This window comes from Balearica regulorum, chromosome 1 (assembly GCF_011004875.1).
Source record: "Balearica regulorum gibbericeps isolate bBalReg1 chromosome 1, bBalReg1.pri, whole genome shotgun sequence".
NCBI lineage: Eukaryota > Metazoa > Chordata > Aves > Gruiformes > Gruidae > Balearica > Balearica regulorum.
This window is the reverse complement of record NC_046184.1, coordinates 159,201,133-159,218,670: the sequence shown is the minus strand read 5'-3', so window position 1 is coordinate 159,218,670 and position 17,538 is coordinate 159,201,133. Positions and strand designations below refer to the sequence as shown.

At 44.6% G+C, this 17,538-nt stretch overlaps 2 protein-coding genes across 4 annotated transcripts in view; one reads left to right on the top strand and one right to left on the bottom strand.

Annotated features, from left to right (window-relative positions):
- PCCA (propionyl-CoA carboxylase subunit alpha) overlaps positions 1 to 7,640 on the top strand; it is a 302,667-nt gene extending 295,027 nt beyond the window's left edge. For both annotated transcript variants that reach the window (XR_012833141.1, XM_075740848.1), the window contains 2 exons: positions 3,756 to 3,833; positions 7,277 to 7,640. Coding sequence is in view for 1 of the 2 variants with exons in the window: in XM_075740848.1 (XP_075596963.1) it covers positions 3,756 to 3,833; positions 7,277 to 7,345 (147 nt within the window). In the remaining variant the exon portion in view is untranslated. The remainder of the gene's footprint in view (positions 1 to 3,755; positions 3,834 to 7,276) is intronic.
- Positions 7,463 to 17,538, bottom strand: part of GGACT (gamma-glutamylamine cyclotransferase) — a 31,468-nt gene continuing 21,392 nt past the window's right edge. For both annotated transcript variants that reach the window (XM_075740866.1, XM_075740872.1), the window contains one exon: positions 7,463 to 11,093. In XM_075740866.1, the coding sequence (XP_075596981.1) occupies positions 10,603 to 11,076 (474 nt within the window). In that variant the 5' untranslated portion in view covers positions 11,077 to 11,093 and the 3' untranslated portion in view covers positions 7,463 to 10,602. The remainder of the gene's footprint in view (positions 11,094 to 17,538) is intronic.

Genomic DNA, 17,538 nt, shown 5'->3' with positions numbered 1-17,538 from the left:
TAAGCCTAACATCGAAGACGTCCTGTCACAAGCATTAAGTCTTTATCAGATGACGCACAAAAGTCTGAGAAAAGTGTACCATATTCACAAAGATCCCGTGGCAGCAATGCCCTCGGGCGCGCGCTGTCTTTTTGTGTCTCGTGAGTTTTAAGGAGACCCATCTGTAAGCGCAATTAGTCTTTATGGTCCCCCTGTAGGTGTGGTGAAAATGGCTCGGGGTTGCTGCTTCTCAAATTCGGCTTCCAGCCCGTGTCGTGAGTTGCTTGGTCGGGAAATGGCTGGAGACAGTTCTCTGTCCTGCCTGTAACCTTTCGGCCAGAGGAGATAACAACCACCGTGCGGTCCCCAAGTTACATGAGCAGCGCTGTTGACTGTTCCCAAATTCATGTCAGAATTGTTAGCAACATCGAGATGTTAAGTACACTCCTCTTCAAGGATTTTGTTTTTCCCTCCCCCCCCCCCCCTTTTTTTTCCTTTTTTCTCTTTTCATTCTATGGAGTCCAAATCTGAACAGATATTTTGAACTGCTCCATGCAGAAATAAACTACAAAAATACAGACTGCAAATCTAACAGTTAATCACTCATTCATTTTGATATTCCAAGCAATGTAAAGGTCGATTTGTCTGTAGCGTAACTCTGTGAGAAAGATACCTCAGTTTAATTTCTTTTAAGAAGAGGAGCCCTTTTATTTTACTTGGTTCCAGTCAATCAGATTTTTTGTTTGATTTTACTTGCCTGTTTTGACAGATTTGGGTCATCACTGAGACCTCTCTAAATTGAAATGTAAAGATGGTGGTTTACATTGGTTTACCATCCACTGAAAGAAAGAAATTATACCATGAAAATGCAACATTAAAAATGGTCCAGATAAATCCTTAAATAAGTTAGAAAGCAAGAACTCATACGCATCGCCGTGGTTTTCATTTGCAGGCTAAATAACAGGCAAAAGGATATGTGCAATTATGGAATGAAAGAAATTGGACAATGCCCAAAAGACCGAAAAAGAGAAGAGAGAGATACAAGTGCCTAATTTTAGGATTTGTCGCTTTGCAACACAATGAGTGGAGCTGTAAAGGTTTCACATAAGACCAGTAATTAAACTTCTGTGCTTAAGTGACACTTTTGCCAAGGTAATTTTCAACAAATTGCACATCATCAGAAGTACTGCCACAGCATTTACACACGTGGTAAGTGCTGAAAGTGCCTCCTTCCTTCCAAATTAGTAAGACTAGATGTTAACTGGGTACTTTGTCTATATATTTTGCGGGTTGGGTGGGTTATTTCTTTCTCAGACACCACTTCCTTTGTCATCAACCCAGCAGGTACTCTATAAAACACAAAAACTTTATTTTTGTGAAGGGGGGGGGAAACTGAGCAGAAATTCAGATTCATGAACATTTCCATGCCACAGCCTCTAATACTTCTTTGCATTTTACAGGTGTACTTAAGATCTACAGCCACAATTCTGTGCTTTTCCAGCAGATGTATTTCCATTTCCAGAACTCTGTTTAGATAATTGCTAACTGATCCATTTGCATGACATGCACCTGGCGAAGCCATCTTACACTTTGGCAAGCTGAATCAGGCTGGGGCTCAAGAGGACAGTTTCTTGTGCCCTTAAAATTAGGCCACTTAATTCAGATCTGCAGCCCTTAGTGTCTCAATCTTCAGCAGCCTTTAGAGGCCCATGTTCTTGGAGCTCTGGTAGCTGAGTTTAACCAGAGGGTGGCAAATTTGTTTCTGAAATATGCTGTAAGAACCCTCAAAAAACCTCTTTTCTTCTTTTCTCTTTTCTTCTTTTCTCTTCTTTTCTTTTCTCTTCTTTTCTTTTCTTCTTTAGAAGTAGATATTCATTGCTTCCTCTTAACCTCAGAAATGTCTGGAAAGTTCAGAGCAGGTGGACGAAAAGCTGAGCAGTGAGGTAGGCAGAAGAGGAGGAAAAGTGAGGAAGGGAAGAAAGAGCAGCTGGGACAAAGCTACAGACAGAGCAGCAGGTGTGGAAGGAGAGAGACAAAAGATGGGGAAACGGAAGAGAAGGGAAATAACTGGGGACAAAGAACGAGTCTGATACTATTCACTGAATTTGACACTGGTAATGACTTAAATGCTCACCTGAAGCTTGGGATGGAATTTCTGCAGGTGAAGTGTTGGGTGTTGGTTATTCTCTGTATCCGGTTGGCACACCATGTTCCCATAGCAAAAACTTTCCGTATTTACCCCCAAAAGCCCATCCCCTTGTAAGCACCTTTTAACATAACATCTTTTCTTCTGTCTTGCTCAGAATCTGTAGGCAGACATCAATGCTTCTCAGTCAGTGCTTATCAAATGTACAGTTGACATTGGCCAAGAGTAGCACTGGGAAATGTTTAACACTAGTGCACACTTTAGAGGAAAAAAACCCTTTTTATTTAAATTTTCAGAATGTACCTTATGCAATAGGCATTTTGACTTTACACCTGTCTGTCAGTGTATTCCTCCAAAGTGGTACACATTTGTCCTTAAACATGTATTATTCATTTCACATATATTTAGAGAACTATTTGTATGTATATAAATAAACACATTTTGAGGGAACTAGCACATATAACAATGCATAGACCAGATCTCTGTGGGTCTCAAATTACCCTCTTTAATGAAACTTTGACATCAGAGTGAAAGCATCCCAAATTTGCTGGGGTAATGAGTGAATGGCAGACTGCATCTGCAAAAGAGCCTCATGAAAAGACTTGCAGTGGGTGCTTGGAGCCAAGCGTCCCAGAGGGGTGTACCTGCACAAGTCCTAAATACTGGTGCGTAGGGCCCAGCACCCTTCCCTCTCTGGCATAAATCATCTTTTTAGGATGACTGGCTGATCGCTGGGTTACATGAAGGATCAATTCTGAATCCCCTGCTTTTCCCCTCATCTATAGGCAGCCACCCCTGGCCCGCTGTAAAGCCCCGAGTGGCTGTTTCCTCTGCACAGCGTGGCCCAAGGCGTTGGAGGGAGGATCTGACTGGGAGGCACAGGGAGCCCAGCAGAGCAGCCCAGTGGGTCACTGGTGACCTTGAGCTTGTGCATGCCTGTTAGCAGAGTGCAGAGAAGCAGAAAGAGGGCACTTGAATGTTTCCCTTTAAGGGCTATCAGCAGTGGTGGAAATTATGGTTTTGCCTCCATGATGCCTCCCTTGCGGATGAGAGGCGGTGGTTCCTTGCAGGCATGCTCCCTTCCCTCAGCCCAAAGTCATCAGCCGCCATCGGGATCCCACCACGTGCAGAGGTGTGAGTTTCTGCTCAGCATTAGCCCGTTGGGTATTGCCAGAGCTCCGGCCCGTGCTCCCCCGGACATGTGCCAAGAAACTTCTGGCTTCTGAATCTGGATTAGTATCCACAGGATCTGCGCCAGGGAAGCAAAGGCAAGGCTTCCCAGCCAAAACTGCACAGATTAAATTTTGCTCTGGATTTAATGTCGAACTGTGATGGATGTCAAACATGAACTGTAGAGTTGGAGCTGAACAGGTGGGATGGGAGAAGAGCCTTTAAATTTTGCCTGGGGTGATAGTTTTAAGTAGGTGATTCCTTTTTCCCCATGTCACTGCTAGTTCGTCAAAGGCAACTGCGATTTGTGATTGTGGTTTGTGTTGTGCTGACTTGACTTGTGCCACTAAAGTCTTTTTAGCATTTAATGAAATAATCCCTTTATTTTCCAGAAGAATCATACACACTTAGAGCATTTCAAATCCTCTATCCTCATTTTGTACTGCTTTAATTTCACCAGGTTTCGGAAGGTCAAGAGATTTGTGTAATTGAAGCAATGAAAATGCAGAACAGTATGATTGCTGCTAAAACAGGCAAGGTAAGATACCTTGGGTCACTTAAAACCATATGGAGCTTGTCAAATAGGTTGGAATTTAAAAAGGAAAAAAGGAAGATTCTGGTTGTTAAGGAATTAAGTCTGATTGTTGTAAGTCTTTCGAAGCAAGGTGTCTTTAATTTTTAACATTTGCATTTGCTGTGAATGCTGTTAAGTAGTTCTGAGCCTTAGATAGCACAGCAGGAAATAGTTTTACTGGCTTCAGAAATTCATATAACTCTTTTTTTTCCTAAATGATTTGTTTTCTGTGATGTTACAATGCCAAGTTGAATTGAAAGGTGTTGCAGACCATTTCTCCAAATCCCATCTTTCCAGAGAGCAATTGAAGAGAGATCTCTTTGCCAGTTAATTCATTAATGGCAAACAATTTGACGTTAAAAAAAACACTCAGAACAAGGCACAGAAAGTGCTTTTGCAGGAAGATGAGAAAAGTGAATTTTTTTTTTATTACTGTGACTGTTAAATATGAAGCCTAGATCTGCAAACGTGTTAGGCTTTGCAAGGCTGTGCATTGCGGTATCCTGCTTCTAGGGGGATCAGCGTTGCAGCCCCGGAGCTGGGACTCTCCTCCTGCAGCGCGGGATGTACCAAACCCAGCACTCTGGGCAGGGAACCGGTTAAGCTTATATGACAAGGGCATGCCTTAAACCCCATCTGGTCTGGGGACTATCAGCCCCTAAATCAGGGCCTCAGAGCATCCCTGTGCCATATTAGAATTCACAGTGTGAAACCATCATCTAGACACAGGCCCCTGATCCATCCTTTTCAAAGGGAGAGCAGAGTCACTCCTCAGGAGCTGCTGGTCAGAGTCCTTGCCAAAGATCTGCGTTATATATTCTCATATTTCCCAGCATGTCCAAGCCCTTTTCTGCGTGGGGACAGGCCCCTCTCCTCTCCCTGAAGCGCTGCCTTTTTGCTATTAAAAATAACAAGCTAAACCCCGACGCGAAGTGCCTTAGCCCAGGGGGAGGCAGCAAGGAGCCTGACTCCCCGGGGCAGGGAGGAGGTTGGTCACTGGCAAGATTCGCTGAGATCTCAAGATGGGTCTCTATGCCAAGGACTGTTTGTGTGTTTACAAGAAAGGCTTATTTGGCACAGCAGCGAAATCGTCGCTGAGACTGGGGCCCACGGCTTGCCTCTTCCAGTGAGTCTAGTGCAAAACTGGGTCTCGAGGAAAAAAATTGCGAAGAGAGGGAGAACGTACCTTCTCCCATCGCTCTAACGTTGCCACTTTATTATTTTATTTAATGCATTAAATCCTATATATTTTCTCACTTGATTAATATTCCCCGGCATTTAGTTTTTCATCTTTGCTTCTTTTGTTTAGCCCCTTATTGCTGCTCTTTGCATCCACTGGTTTTAACTAGTGAGTATTGGTAATTAAAATGCCATTCCCTCTCCCACCCACCCCCTTTTATTTTTTACTTTAACCTTCCCTTTCCCGCCACGGTGTGCTGCAACCTGTGGGCCTGTTCCTTAAAATCCTGCTAGTACTTCTCCCGATAATAAACATCTCCCCTTCATTCTGCACAGGTGCCACATAAACCCCCCGTTTGGCTTATTTATCCTTCAAAGCGGGATGTGAATGGTGCACGGGCCATTCAGTGGGCCTGATGTTAACTGTGTAGTGTCCCCTTGATGTTTCCATTGTAATAATAAGCAAATTATTTGGTTCTTTAGAGTTTTAAGAATTTGAAAAAGCAAAATGTTTTGGGCTGTGTAGAAATGAAGCTGCTGAACAGAATTCATCCTGTTCTGCAGTACAAAGTCATGGCTCTTAGTGCTAAAATAACTTGGCCCCTCCACAGGAATGGGATGTTTGGACCTGGCTGTTAGTCCACGTTTTGATGCTTTGAAACTGTGTTTTGAAACTCAGTTCGTTTGTCTTCAGCTGGAAGACGTTCCCGTTTTCATTCCCGGCTGAATTCTTTTTCTGCATCAAACCTCATCTTCCTGTTTGTAATTGTGAGAAAAGTGGTTTGGTTTTTATCTACTTTGAGTTTACTCCAGCTGCAGGTGGTTTAAAAACGAGGGAAAGATGGAGAGGAACTGGCGTGCCTCCTCTCTCCTACGGGACAGCTGCGCGTGGGTCAGGACGAGGAGTTGGCCCTGCTGCGCATCAGAAATCACTGGGGAGTTTGAAACACTAGTCAGCTACAATGTTTGCTGAACTTTGGGCTTTGTAGAAAAAGAAAGAAATAGAATATTATTTTCCACACTGCTTTCATGTCTTAAAAGATTGAGACTCGGGAATCGGGTAGGCTGCCTGGCTATTGATTTAGAAATAAAGCCCCTTTTTGTACATCTCACGGTGTCTTTGCCTGTGTACAGCGTTCAGCTCCATTTCTTGAGCAGTGCCGTGAATATGCCTGCCTGCAGAGCCAGGGGTACGCTCGCAGCTCACGTGGCTGCAGGCTGCCGAACTCGGACGTGGGTGGTAGCGTAGCTGTAGTAGCCTGGTAGTTGGGGTGTGCTGCAGGTTTCCCTTAGGAGCCCAAGGTAATGTTTGGATGACTAAACTAAGCTAACTGCTGAACAAGATTTTGACCAAGGATTTGGGCCTGTCAGTGTGAGCTCTGAATTAATATTGCAAGCAAACTCTCATATACAGCTTCAAATATTTTCTGGAGCTCCATGTGCTGAAAGGGAATTCAAACGCGTTACAGCCTTTTATAGAGGAAATGAAGGACTAGTACAAGATGTTTGTGTTTTAAAATTCAGGAATCTGCACGTGAGTATATAACTCATCTACAGATGTAGCTGCGTTTATCTGACAGCGGTAGCCCTTTGCCAAGTTCAGTTATGTTAAAGGATCCCAGTTCAGATTTGAATCAATCTATCCCAGCCACCCGGGGACTGAGGGAAACCCACTTCATGGCTGCAGTCCTCAAATTCAGTTAGACTTAAAATCTGTAATGCAAGAAATACCGCAATATTTCATTGAAACATCAGGTGTGAGTGTTGAAGAGTTAGCCTTTCCTCTAAAAGATTTAAAATTTTAGTAGTAAATGAACAGCAGTGCAAACAGGTGGAAGAAAGGTGCCTTTTAATTTTTAAAAATGCCATCTCCATCTGATGTTCAGGTCTTCAAGCACCTAAGTCATAAGAAAACCAGGCAGTGGTAGGTGCCTAAATACCTTGAGGGAGTTCGATCTGGTCAAGCACTGGAGAGGTAGTGGACTCTCCACTCTCAGAGGCACTCAAAACTCAGCTGGACTCTGAACACTGGAGGTTGAGCTGTCAGCCTCTTGAGGTCCTTCCAACATACATTCATCTGTGATCCCTGTGGTGGTCGTAATGTTGCATAGTGCCCGTTTACCCCGTGCGTGCAGATGTGATACTCTATATCAGCACTGTCAAGCAAACCATTTCTTTAATTATGCTGTTGAGGAAGGTTTGAAATTATTTCTGTTTCTGTACTGTAGGTGAAAGCTGTGCACTGCAAAGCTGGTGATACCGTTGGAGAAGGAGATCTGCTGGTGGAACTGGAATGAAAGGTTGCCTCCACACTGTTGGAATTAGCTAAGCCTTTATTATTTTCATCTGTAATGTAAGATTAAGGCAATTCAGACAGAAAGGCACACAGAAAATGGACAGTCCTACGCGCAAGGTTTTATACAGTCATATTTATTGTATCAGTGGTTAAGACAGCAAACACAGATGTTAAACCTTGGCAACAGATCCCAGATTCTTACTTCCAGAAATCTTGTACATAACCTTTGTAATTCTTTGATTTTTCAGGATCAAATAAAATCAATAAAATACCATTTCTGCTTTAAAACAGAAAAAGCCTCTTTTTTTAAAAAAAAAGAAAACACAACAAAAGCCCAAATCCGATTTCTCTTCTCCATGGCAATATCACTGGTTTGAGGCCCCAGCCAAACTGTCCAGAATGGTTGGTAAGAGTGAAAAATTACCCACTGAGTGAACCGAGCAGTTTTCCTACACTCTGTGTCAGCACTGAAAAAGTACTGCCGATGGTTTAAATTCTGATCAGGTTCGTTGTAATATTTTGAAGCCTTTGTATAGACTAGATTTAAATTGCAGACTTCCCCCATGTATTTTCATTTACAGTTGTAAGGGAATTTTCTTCTTTTATTCAGACTCCATACTCAAATTTCCCCCTCCCTTTATCTTCTTTCTATCGATTACTAGTTGCAAGCCTTTACAGAAGGAGCTGGCACTGTCCTTGAATCCCCTTCCCCACCCCAAAGTATCGCTAGAGGTGCTTGCTGTCCCTCAGGCCAGGCCTCCTCCTGAACTCTTACAGGAAAGGGAGACCAAGCATCTGATGTTTTGTTGTGCAGAGGCTCTTACTAAACACTGTGTGAAGAACTAGGACTGTTCATGATACAGGACTGTATCCTGCTGGAAGAGCTGTGTATCCAGTATGGGAAACCAGAGAGGGCCTGGAGAGGAGGAACATTTAAGAGACTTGAACAGAAGCAAGAGGGATGATGACTTGGTTCAGAACAGGTAAGATGATGTATTTTTTTTCCCCCTTCCTCGCTGAGGAACTCCATGGCACAAGATGGTGTAGACAGCAGAAGTTTACTGGGTTCAAAATATTAGCCTGTGGTTAACAGAGGCTCTCTAAGTCAGCAGCTCACTAGACGCAGTGATACCTCCGCGGTCCCTGCACACTGCAAGCATCATCCCTGTCCCTGTGCTCTTGTCTAGGTTTCCGCTGCTGCCCGCTCACCTCCTACAGCTAAGTCACCATTTCTGCTGTGCCTTGGCCACTACCCCAAAAGAGAGGAGGGGACCTGCTGTGATTTCTTGCCTAGGATGTGCAAAGTCATGCTACTTCCCAGAAACCGCCCCGCACCTCTGGCCAGAGGCACCTGGGTCCTCTACCGGAAGGTGAAGGACGAATACAGTCTGTGACAGGGCTGGTGACTCACGTTTGACCAGAAAGATTCATGATTCTGCTTGAACCTTCTGACTGAAGAGGCATTTTTTCATGTTATTGAGACACTGACAACTACATTGCATGGCCAAGGGGGAGTAATGTAGTACAGGGATCTGCTTTGTTAATTATTTTACAAAACCTATCCAGATGAGTAAGGAGAGTGTTTGGGTACTACCTGCCCTCCAGGAAAATTAATGCTTTTGCAGTTGGAGAAACTGAGGCAGACACCCTGCAGATCCTCCTACAAATGTTCTTAATGCCATCTTGCCCCTTCCAACAGGAGCACAGTTCAGGTTCTGCAGGCTGCCCTTACCAAAAAACCAAGTATTGTAAAAAAGACACAACTATTCTACTTTAAAATGATTTAATTTGTTTACTGCAGCAACACAAGCTTTCTGTCCATTTTTCTACATGAGACGCAGCAGTGCCTACTACAGATAAAGTTTAGGCTGATTCCTTACCCTGGATCCCTGGGCTGATTCCCTACCCGGATCTCCTCCGGCCATCACAGGGCTACTGGCAGTGAAGCAAAAGTGGTATCCTTAGTACATTTAATCGTACTTTGGCTCACTGCACGGCATACGTTCCCTGCTCGCATCCCTTTGGCAGCTTTGTATACTGTACAATCTGTATGTACCAAACACTGCAGTTGAAGGAAAATATAAGGCACAGGAGCGTAACAACAGAAAGCCATGATTCTCCCAGATTGTACAGAAACCAGCACAGTTGGTTGGGTCAGGGGGATGATAGTCTTCCTTTCCATCTTTTTTTTTTTTTTTTCCCCCCAGTTGCAATAATCACAATACAGGTCCTTTGGATATTTTTTAGAATGTATATAAAATCTTCCCCCCCCCCCGACAGGAAATTCAGTTTGCATATGGTTGCAAGTTCTGCATTAAAGTGCTTGGCAAAAAGTCACCTTTTTGTGGTGCAAAGTGCTCGCAACAGCTGCATCCGCTGTAGCGTGGTGGGCAGCTGAAATCAGCTTTGCTTTTCCTGGTCCCCAACACCTTCCCGCCCCCCAAATCCCAGAGTCACTCACTGAACTGAAGTGGTACCGAAAGTGCTTAGAATGCTAAATTAAAAATACAATTTTAAATGTAATTCTCTTTTACTCTTTTAATACTTCTTCACAGTACCTTATAAAACTAAACATGGTTTAAAAATACTCCTTTCCAGTTCAGAAAAACATCGCAATACAGAGTAAGAATAGTCTGTAAATTTTCTCTATTTCTCCAGCAATTTCTTATTTGTCTTGAAGCGCATAGTATCTATATGATCACCTCTCCCTGTTTACATTCAGTAACCTACCAAACACCATTACAAGTCAATATTAAATGCGAGTTGTGCTTTACTTTGTTTGCAGACTTTTTTTTTTTTTAAATCAGTTTCAGCTATTAGTGCAATAGTATCATCATTATTCCACCCACCTTGGAGAACTACACAATGAAATTTGTCAATTCAGGTTAAAAAAAAAATAAAAATTAGCCTGTTCCTCTGCCTTGCACTGACCTTAGTCGTGCACTGAGGCAAAGGGGGAGACTGAGAAACTAATAAGACCCCAGAACCGATGTGCACAGATAAAGTGAATTTACAACTCGTGCAAACGCAGTTACTCGCAGCAGGTTAGCGGGGGCGAGGAGGACGCTGACTAACCTGGGAGGAGTCCCCATCTCTGGGCCTACAAGACTTCAACGCTAGCGCCAAGGCTCCCGGGTTGGGAATGTTACAAGAGATCCTGTGTTTTAATAAAAAAGGTATTACAGCTTTCCTGGAAAGGTTACCAATCGACACGTGCTTAGTACTACGTCTTCAGCCGGGCTGTGTTATCTCCCATTTCTAATCCCGGCTTTCGCGTAGGACGTAGGAGAGGCCGTGTTTCCCTGAGGAGTCGTAACTGTCATGGTAGGGGAGGCCGACCCACTCGGGTGGGTACGTCATCGTGCTGTACACGAAGCACTCCACGACGCCCTCGGCAGCTGCCCGCGCCTCACCCGCACCGCCCTTCCCTTCCCACTCCACCACCTCGATTCTCATCAGGGTACGCTGGTACATGTCTGGGCAGCCTTCGAACTCATCCAGGAACTGCAGCATCTGGTCGTCAACTGAGTAAATCTCCCCGGCAACGTGGTGTCCCGTCCCCGGGATGTTCAGCATGTAAGGAATGTTGTATTTTCCCGCGATCACCAGCGGGTACTTCTCCACCGTGCGGCCCCTTCCTTGGAATTTCGCTAGCCCCTTGGCCGTGTTGATCATGTGCTTGTAGTTGGGCTGGCCCTTCTTCAGCGTGCCGTAGACGAAGACACGAGCCATCGTACCTGCAAAAGCAGCTGAAAGACAAAGGCGTACGTTACCCGTGTGGCTGCTCTGGCCAACGCCAAGGCGCGTTGTACACGCAAGACTGTTCGGGTGTGTTCAGAAGTGGTCTCATAGTCCTACACCTCATTTAAATATCGTACAAAATTCAAATCTCTCTTTAAACTTTTCAGTCAAAAACTTTAACAGTGAAAAACAGACACCAGGAGGAAGTCACCCTTGCAGTTCTTTGCTGTAATCAAATTACATTCCATGGTTTCTCTAAGGAATCCCCAATATCGGCCAACGCATCCCCGAGCCTTGGGAAAAACTCCAAACTTCAATTCTTTTCCTTCTTACCACTACAGGAGCTGTACTGCGGTAAGTGTGATGCCATGCTCAGCAGCACCCCAAAACAACCCAGGAGCCATCCCCGTAATGGAAACACGCTCTACTTGACACATCCTTTATAGGGGAACAAATGAATTAAACAATCATGGTTCAGCTACACAGGCACCTTCCTGTGTTGCTCCACTGCATTTATGGTTAAAGTAGCCCAGGTCAAGCCCGGTTATTACAACTTGCAGGAGCAAAGCCACAGTTAGTTTGTCTTCCCTTCTTGGGGTGGGGGGGTTGTTTTTTAAAGCCTAAACTGACGGACTGGGTCACACGCTACCCGGGACACCCGGCACTGCTGCCTCCCAGTGCGGTCCAGCGGGCGCAGGGGAAGTGCCTGCCTCCCCCTCTTCTGCTCAGGCTCCCCTTTCACCGTGGCCACACTCAGGATTTGAGAAACGTTTTATTCGGAGACAGAAGAGCCTGGATGCAGTTTGGAAGTTTGAGTGTCATCTTGTTTCACAGTAAAAGAAAGCACAGTGGCATTAATTATCCGAAAGCAAATTAATGCATTCAAACTTCTGGTCCTGTTGCGCTGCAGTTGCACGCACTCGATGGTGTTTTTTCAAAAAAACAGTCTTAATAAAAAAAAGGGAAAAGAAAAGCAAGCAGTGCGATACTCATAGCTGCAGCAAGCTAACTACGTACAAACTGGGACATCACCGAGACGAACAGAGGACCTGTCTGTCACGAAGAGGGATGAAAAGGCTTTCACGCCAAACCTTACAAGCAAAATGAGGCACGCCGGCGCGGCAGCGGGGCAAATTTAACCTGGCATTGAGTCATTTCACGGACATGCCGAAGGATTTTCGGTAACCCCAGCACCGAGGACCCACTGCCAGTGCAAGGACACGTTTGTCCTGCTCCTTCAGGGAAGGGGAACGATGATGATGGCTCTCCTCCCTCACCAATCTTAGGTGACAAACCTCATTTGCAGAGCTGGTAATGTCTTCGCAAGCACCTTCACGCCCCCCGTCCGAGAGAGCTGTGCACGTGTTATTTCCATTTGTTTACCTTGGCGCTGGGCTGGGACAGGAATGCAGTATTTCAGTCCTGACAAAACTGGAAGTTAGGCCAGGTAATGCTGGGCTCCTCCCCTCTTCCCCAGGTACCCCAAAGTGCTAAGCCACCTCAAGTAGCCAATCTGCAGATGTGCTAGCCATCTCTTGAAAACAGACCCTGAAAGGTGATGTTCGACATTTGTTTTATCTGTGAGCATTAAACACTCAAAATTGGTTTAAATGCCATAAAAGGCTGGCTTCACTGAAAGGTAGGTGGAAAAACAGGTACCATCACAGTTCCTGGGTTATTTTTCACACTGTGCCCCGTTCATACCCCATCAGTTCTGTAGGGCAGAAGCAATTCTTGCACCGTTTGATGGTTTCCCACGTTTTGCCCTCAGTCACTGACTGGGTAGAGCCCCAATGGCTGGGCCAGACCCCCAGCATCAGAGGAGCATGTGCAGCTCTTTTTGGAAGGAGGGTCATTAAACAATGTATTTCAAGTTTGAAAAAATATTTAAAAACAGACTGGATGTAGAAACTTAATCCATTTTCTGCTCTTTACTCTTTTTTTAGTAAACTGTTATCAGGTAGTTATCCAAAAGGGTACGTTGCTGGCCAAGAGCAGTGTCATTTAAAATACACTGTAGCAAAGCAATTTCCCCCTTGGTGAAGTAAACAGTTTTTCTCTGTAACAGAGTACAGTTTTCCAGGCAAAAATGGTGCGTGCCTTTAGTTACTGGCAAACAGCTTTCACTTAAGGAAAAAAGACCATGCTGATTTTTTTCCCTGTATTTTATCAGATATACTTCAGCGTAATTTATCCTTCATGACATAAACGAGTTGTGGGGTTTTTTTTTTATGCAGCTCATTCCTTCACAATAAAAAGAGCATTAATATTCAGTCGGTCTGACTCCCTTTTATAAGAAAAATCATTACCTTTCAGATTGTGTTTTGAATAACAAACACAGATCCTTCAGGAAGAAACTTGTCCCAGTGGGGATTGAGAAAGGATCAGAGTTAAGCACTGAAACATGCAATTAATTCCCATTAGGGGATTAGGGCACTCGTGTTCACTTTGAATCAGAAAAATGAATTGTGAATTAAATTGTTCACAACCAAGAGGTTACTTGTCAGAGTTAATAAGTTAAAAAATAAAAAGGGAAACCTAAAACGCACATAAAAAAGCTCAATAGCAAGTGGTGCATCTGTAAGAAAAAGATATGCTTCATTTCCATTAAACAAAAGCTCTGTCCCTACTGTACAGCTGGAGATAAGCATCCAAAAAGTTTGCAGGGAAGAGTGTTACCCCTCCAGAAATCAGAAATTCTGATGGCACAGCAGCTGGCTATTCAGAAATACTACATTAACATCGACGTAAAGAAGCACACCCACCATCCCAGTGCAGGTCCTACAAGATTCCGCAACAACAAACCTAGCTAACCCGGGTTTGGAGAAGTGTTTCCCATTTAGCATTTGAGCAGATGGATTCCGCAGGCAGCGCAAGTGGAGATGGAGTGGGAATCTGAAGTTCCAACCACAGTTTGTGGTTACAAACAAGCCGTGAGGCTGCCGTACTGGTAAATCTGTGGCTTCGCAGGCAGGCGGCTGTGGAGCTCCCCGTCGCATCGCTGCGGCCCACGGCCGTGTTGTTCATGTGGGATGGGCTGGGTGCAATTTCTCCTTTTATTAAAAAAGAAAAAAACAACCCAAAGCCAAGCCCAGACAACCCCAGCTGAGGAGCAATTGAAATAAACTTGGTGAAAACATTTTCTGAGCATTGCTCCATATAAGTAAGACATATACAATTTTCTGTGAAATAAATCTGGTCTCCTGTGCGCCATGTATTGCGATGCCAAAAGGCTGTTAGATGTATTAGCATCATCTCTGGCACTTTCATGTTGTGGGCTTTCAAAACATTTTTAGCCACCTTGTGGCAGGAGAGTAAAGAGCAGAATTTTACTTAAGGGTCATTTCACAGACTTTACAAAGCAGCTGAAAAGAGTTATAGACGGCATCCCTTCACTGAATCACCAAGAAGAAGTTGCCTTTTCTCACTTAATCTAGCTTGATGCTTCTTACCTACATTAAACCACCTAAGAGGAAAAGAAAACTCACCAAAAACCCAAACACCCACCACCCCCCCCACCCCCCCCACCCCCACCCCATACTGAGTATTGGCTGCCAGGACAAAACAAACCCATTCAGAAGGTACTTTCATGAAATATTCATGCCAGAATCATTAAAATTTAATGGCAAGGGGAAACATGAGCGAAATCTGTATGTCATCGCTCCAAACTATTTCTTTTAGCTACGAAAGATGACCTGCCGAACTGCTCACAGGAGCAATTACTAGTTGCTTCATTACGTGAGATGCAAAGACCAGAAAGTAAAGTCACTACTTCGGGATCATGAAAGCAGAAGATGCAGTTGGGTGAAAATAAAAGCGACTCATAACCGATGCCCGGGCTGCTGCTCGGCATTAGCGGTGGTAGGGCTTCATCACCATATTCACGCCTGCCCTCGACTACCGACAGAGTTTTGGGTCAGGGTTTTAGTTTCTCCTCTCAGGGCCCAGCAGCTCCAGTGCCGTGAGAGAGGGACGGGCGGCCACGGGCCAGTCGCTGGCTCGGTCAGCGCGCGCTTGCACATGAAGCTGAACCGCCGCAACCAGGCTCTTTGCTCCCAGGTTGTGCCCCAAACAAGACCTCGCTTCCCAAGCAGCAGCAGCTTCGACAATAAACATCCTTTTACCACGATTCAGACAATTAATTACTGGATCCTACTAGCTTCTTTTGAAAATAAAATAAGAAATAGCCCATGTACTATGTTGGCTCCAGGGCTGTTTGCAATCGCAGTAGCAGGGGGTTTGGTTTTATTTTCTTGAAACTTTTTCTCCCAACTCAGAAAGTATCCATTTCTCTCCTTCCATACAGTAACATTATTTTCCCTTGAGAAAAATTCTCTGCGTTGGCTCGGTGACCAGATATAGTTACACATTAATTCTTCAGAAGTTTCTTAAAACTGTAGGAAACAGGTGAAAAAACAAAATGCCTTGAACTTTAAACTTGAGCCCAGTCTGTTTGAATGAAGCGAGTTTTAAGGTCACTCTTCACTCAATGCTAACTTTCAAGAAGGACTAACATGCCAGAGAGGACTCCTGGGACCGCATCCTGTTGGTCCTTTGATGCTTTCATTTTGTTGCTTGCTATTTTCTTTATAGCACAGACAAGGGCTTCCTGCCCGGGCCGACCCCTTTCCAACCTTGCTGAATACCTCGGAAAAAGTTTATGGCAAGACACCTTTCTTACATTAACCACAGAGGCACCAGCGAAACGATGGCTCCTTTGAAATCAAGAGGTTATGGTCGCCTCGCAGCAGTTGTCCGCTCAGAAACGGCGAGCTGCTGGTTTGTGAAAACAAACAAGAGTATTAGAGTAACCACTGCCACGCTGGCTGCTACCGGGCACTACCTGAAACACCATTTAACCTACTTCACAGATGATACTTTTCTTTTCACTTTTGGATACTTTACATCCCAAACACAACAAATATGCCTGCATTTAAGCTGGAGGATCTTGGAGGTGTGTATCACAGGGAGGCAGAGCAAGGACGTCTCTCTCTCTCCTTTGGACAAGCATTGATCACAGCGTTGCTCCCGTGCCTTGCACCCATTCTGCAGCACAGCAAACAAACATTTGCCTTTTGTTTGTTTGAAACCGTTTCAAATCACTTTCAACTCTACTGTAACTTTGCTAGATTAATTTTTACCATTGCCAGAAAGAGTTCCATTTCCAAGGTGACTGTTAGGAGCAGCTACAGAGGCCTCCAAGTGACAATCTGATAAAACCACCACATGCAAAAAAGATGCTGGGGATGCGACGCAGAAACATGCTGGACACACCGTTAGACTGATTAACAAACAATTACTAGGCAGTGCAGAGACGAGAGGGGATTGCCGGCATATTAGGACAAGAAAAGGAGGATGAAGCTAATGGAAGGTCAGTGGATGTGGACAAATTGAGTTGGGGGGGGAAGTCCCCCAGAGAGATTATATTAGTATTATTAAGTATTGACTGTTTTGTCCTAATATTAAGTAATAATATTGAGTGATTGTTAGAGCCTCAGAGAGAGTACTCTATCAAGTTCTTGCTGCCACAATTCAGAATCTTGTTGACTACAAAAGCAGTTAGAAAGAGCTCAGGGCAGAGCACTGAGAAAAAAGAGTCCAGGACTGTTTTTCTGGGGCACAGACTGAACAAGCAGAGGCTGTTTAGCTTGACCAGGAGCTGACGAGATGGGGCATACTCACTTACAGATAGAGGTGAAGGTCTTACAGAAGGGACAATTGGTTCGCCACATACATGAAAACACAGCCAAGCAAAATCTCTGCACAGAATAATTAACATGGATAGGAACAGCTTTCTAATCATAAGAACAAGACAGGGCATAAGAACAACCATAATAAGACACTACAAAAAGTCCTGTGAGCCCACTGTCCCCTACCTGAGGGTGGTCAACAGCAGATACCTCAGCAAGAGCACAGGAACAGGGCTAGACGACAGCGACGCATTTCCAGACTTGGGTCCAGACGCTTCCTAAGCCAGCGATGATGAGCGCCATGGTGCATAACGGCCTTTTGCTCCCGTGAGCTTGCACAACCACTTCTGTGAACGGTCACCAACAGCGGCAGCACACGCCAGGCAGCCCCGTGGCTCCGCTCCACATGGGTGCACGAGACGCAGATTGCTTTGTGTTTTGGGTTTGTTTTTTTTCCCCCTGCCACCTGCTCGCTTCATCTGACGGCTCTTCCTCTGAGCCAGGGGTCTCTGTGCACTTCTTCCGTGCCACCAGATACTTTCTCAGCTCTTGCTCTCGTCTAGGCTGATGAGTCCACGTGTATTTGACAGAGTGAAAACCAGTCCTTACCTGTGATCATCTTCACCACCTCTAACTTTTCTAGTTCTCCTATAGATTTTCGAGATAGGGAAACCAGAACTTAAATATTTGAGAATATATTTGAAAACATAAATCATGTCTCCTCTTTCATTCACACTCCTTTCCCACACTCCTTTTGACTACT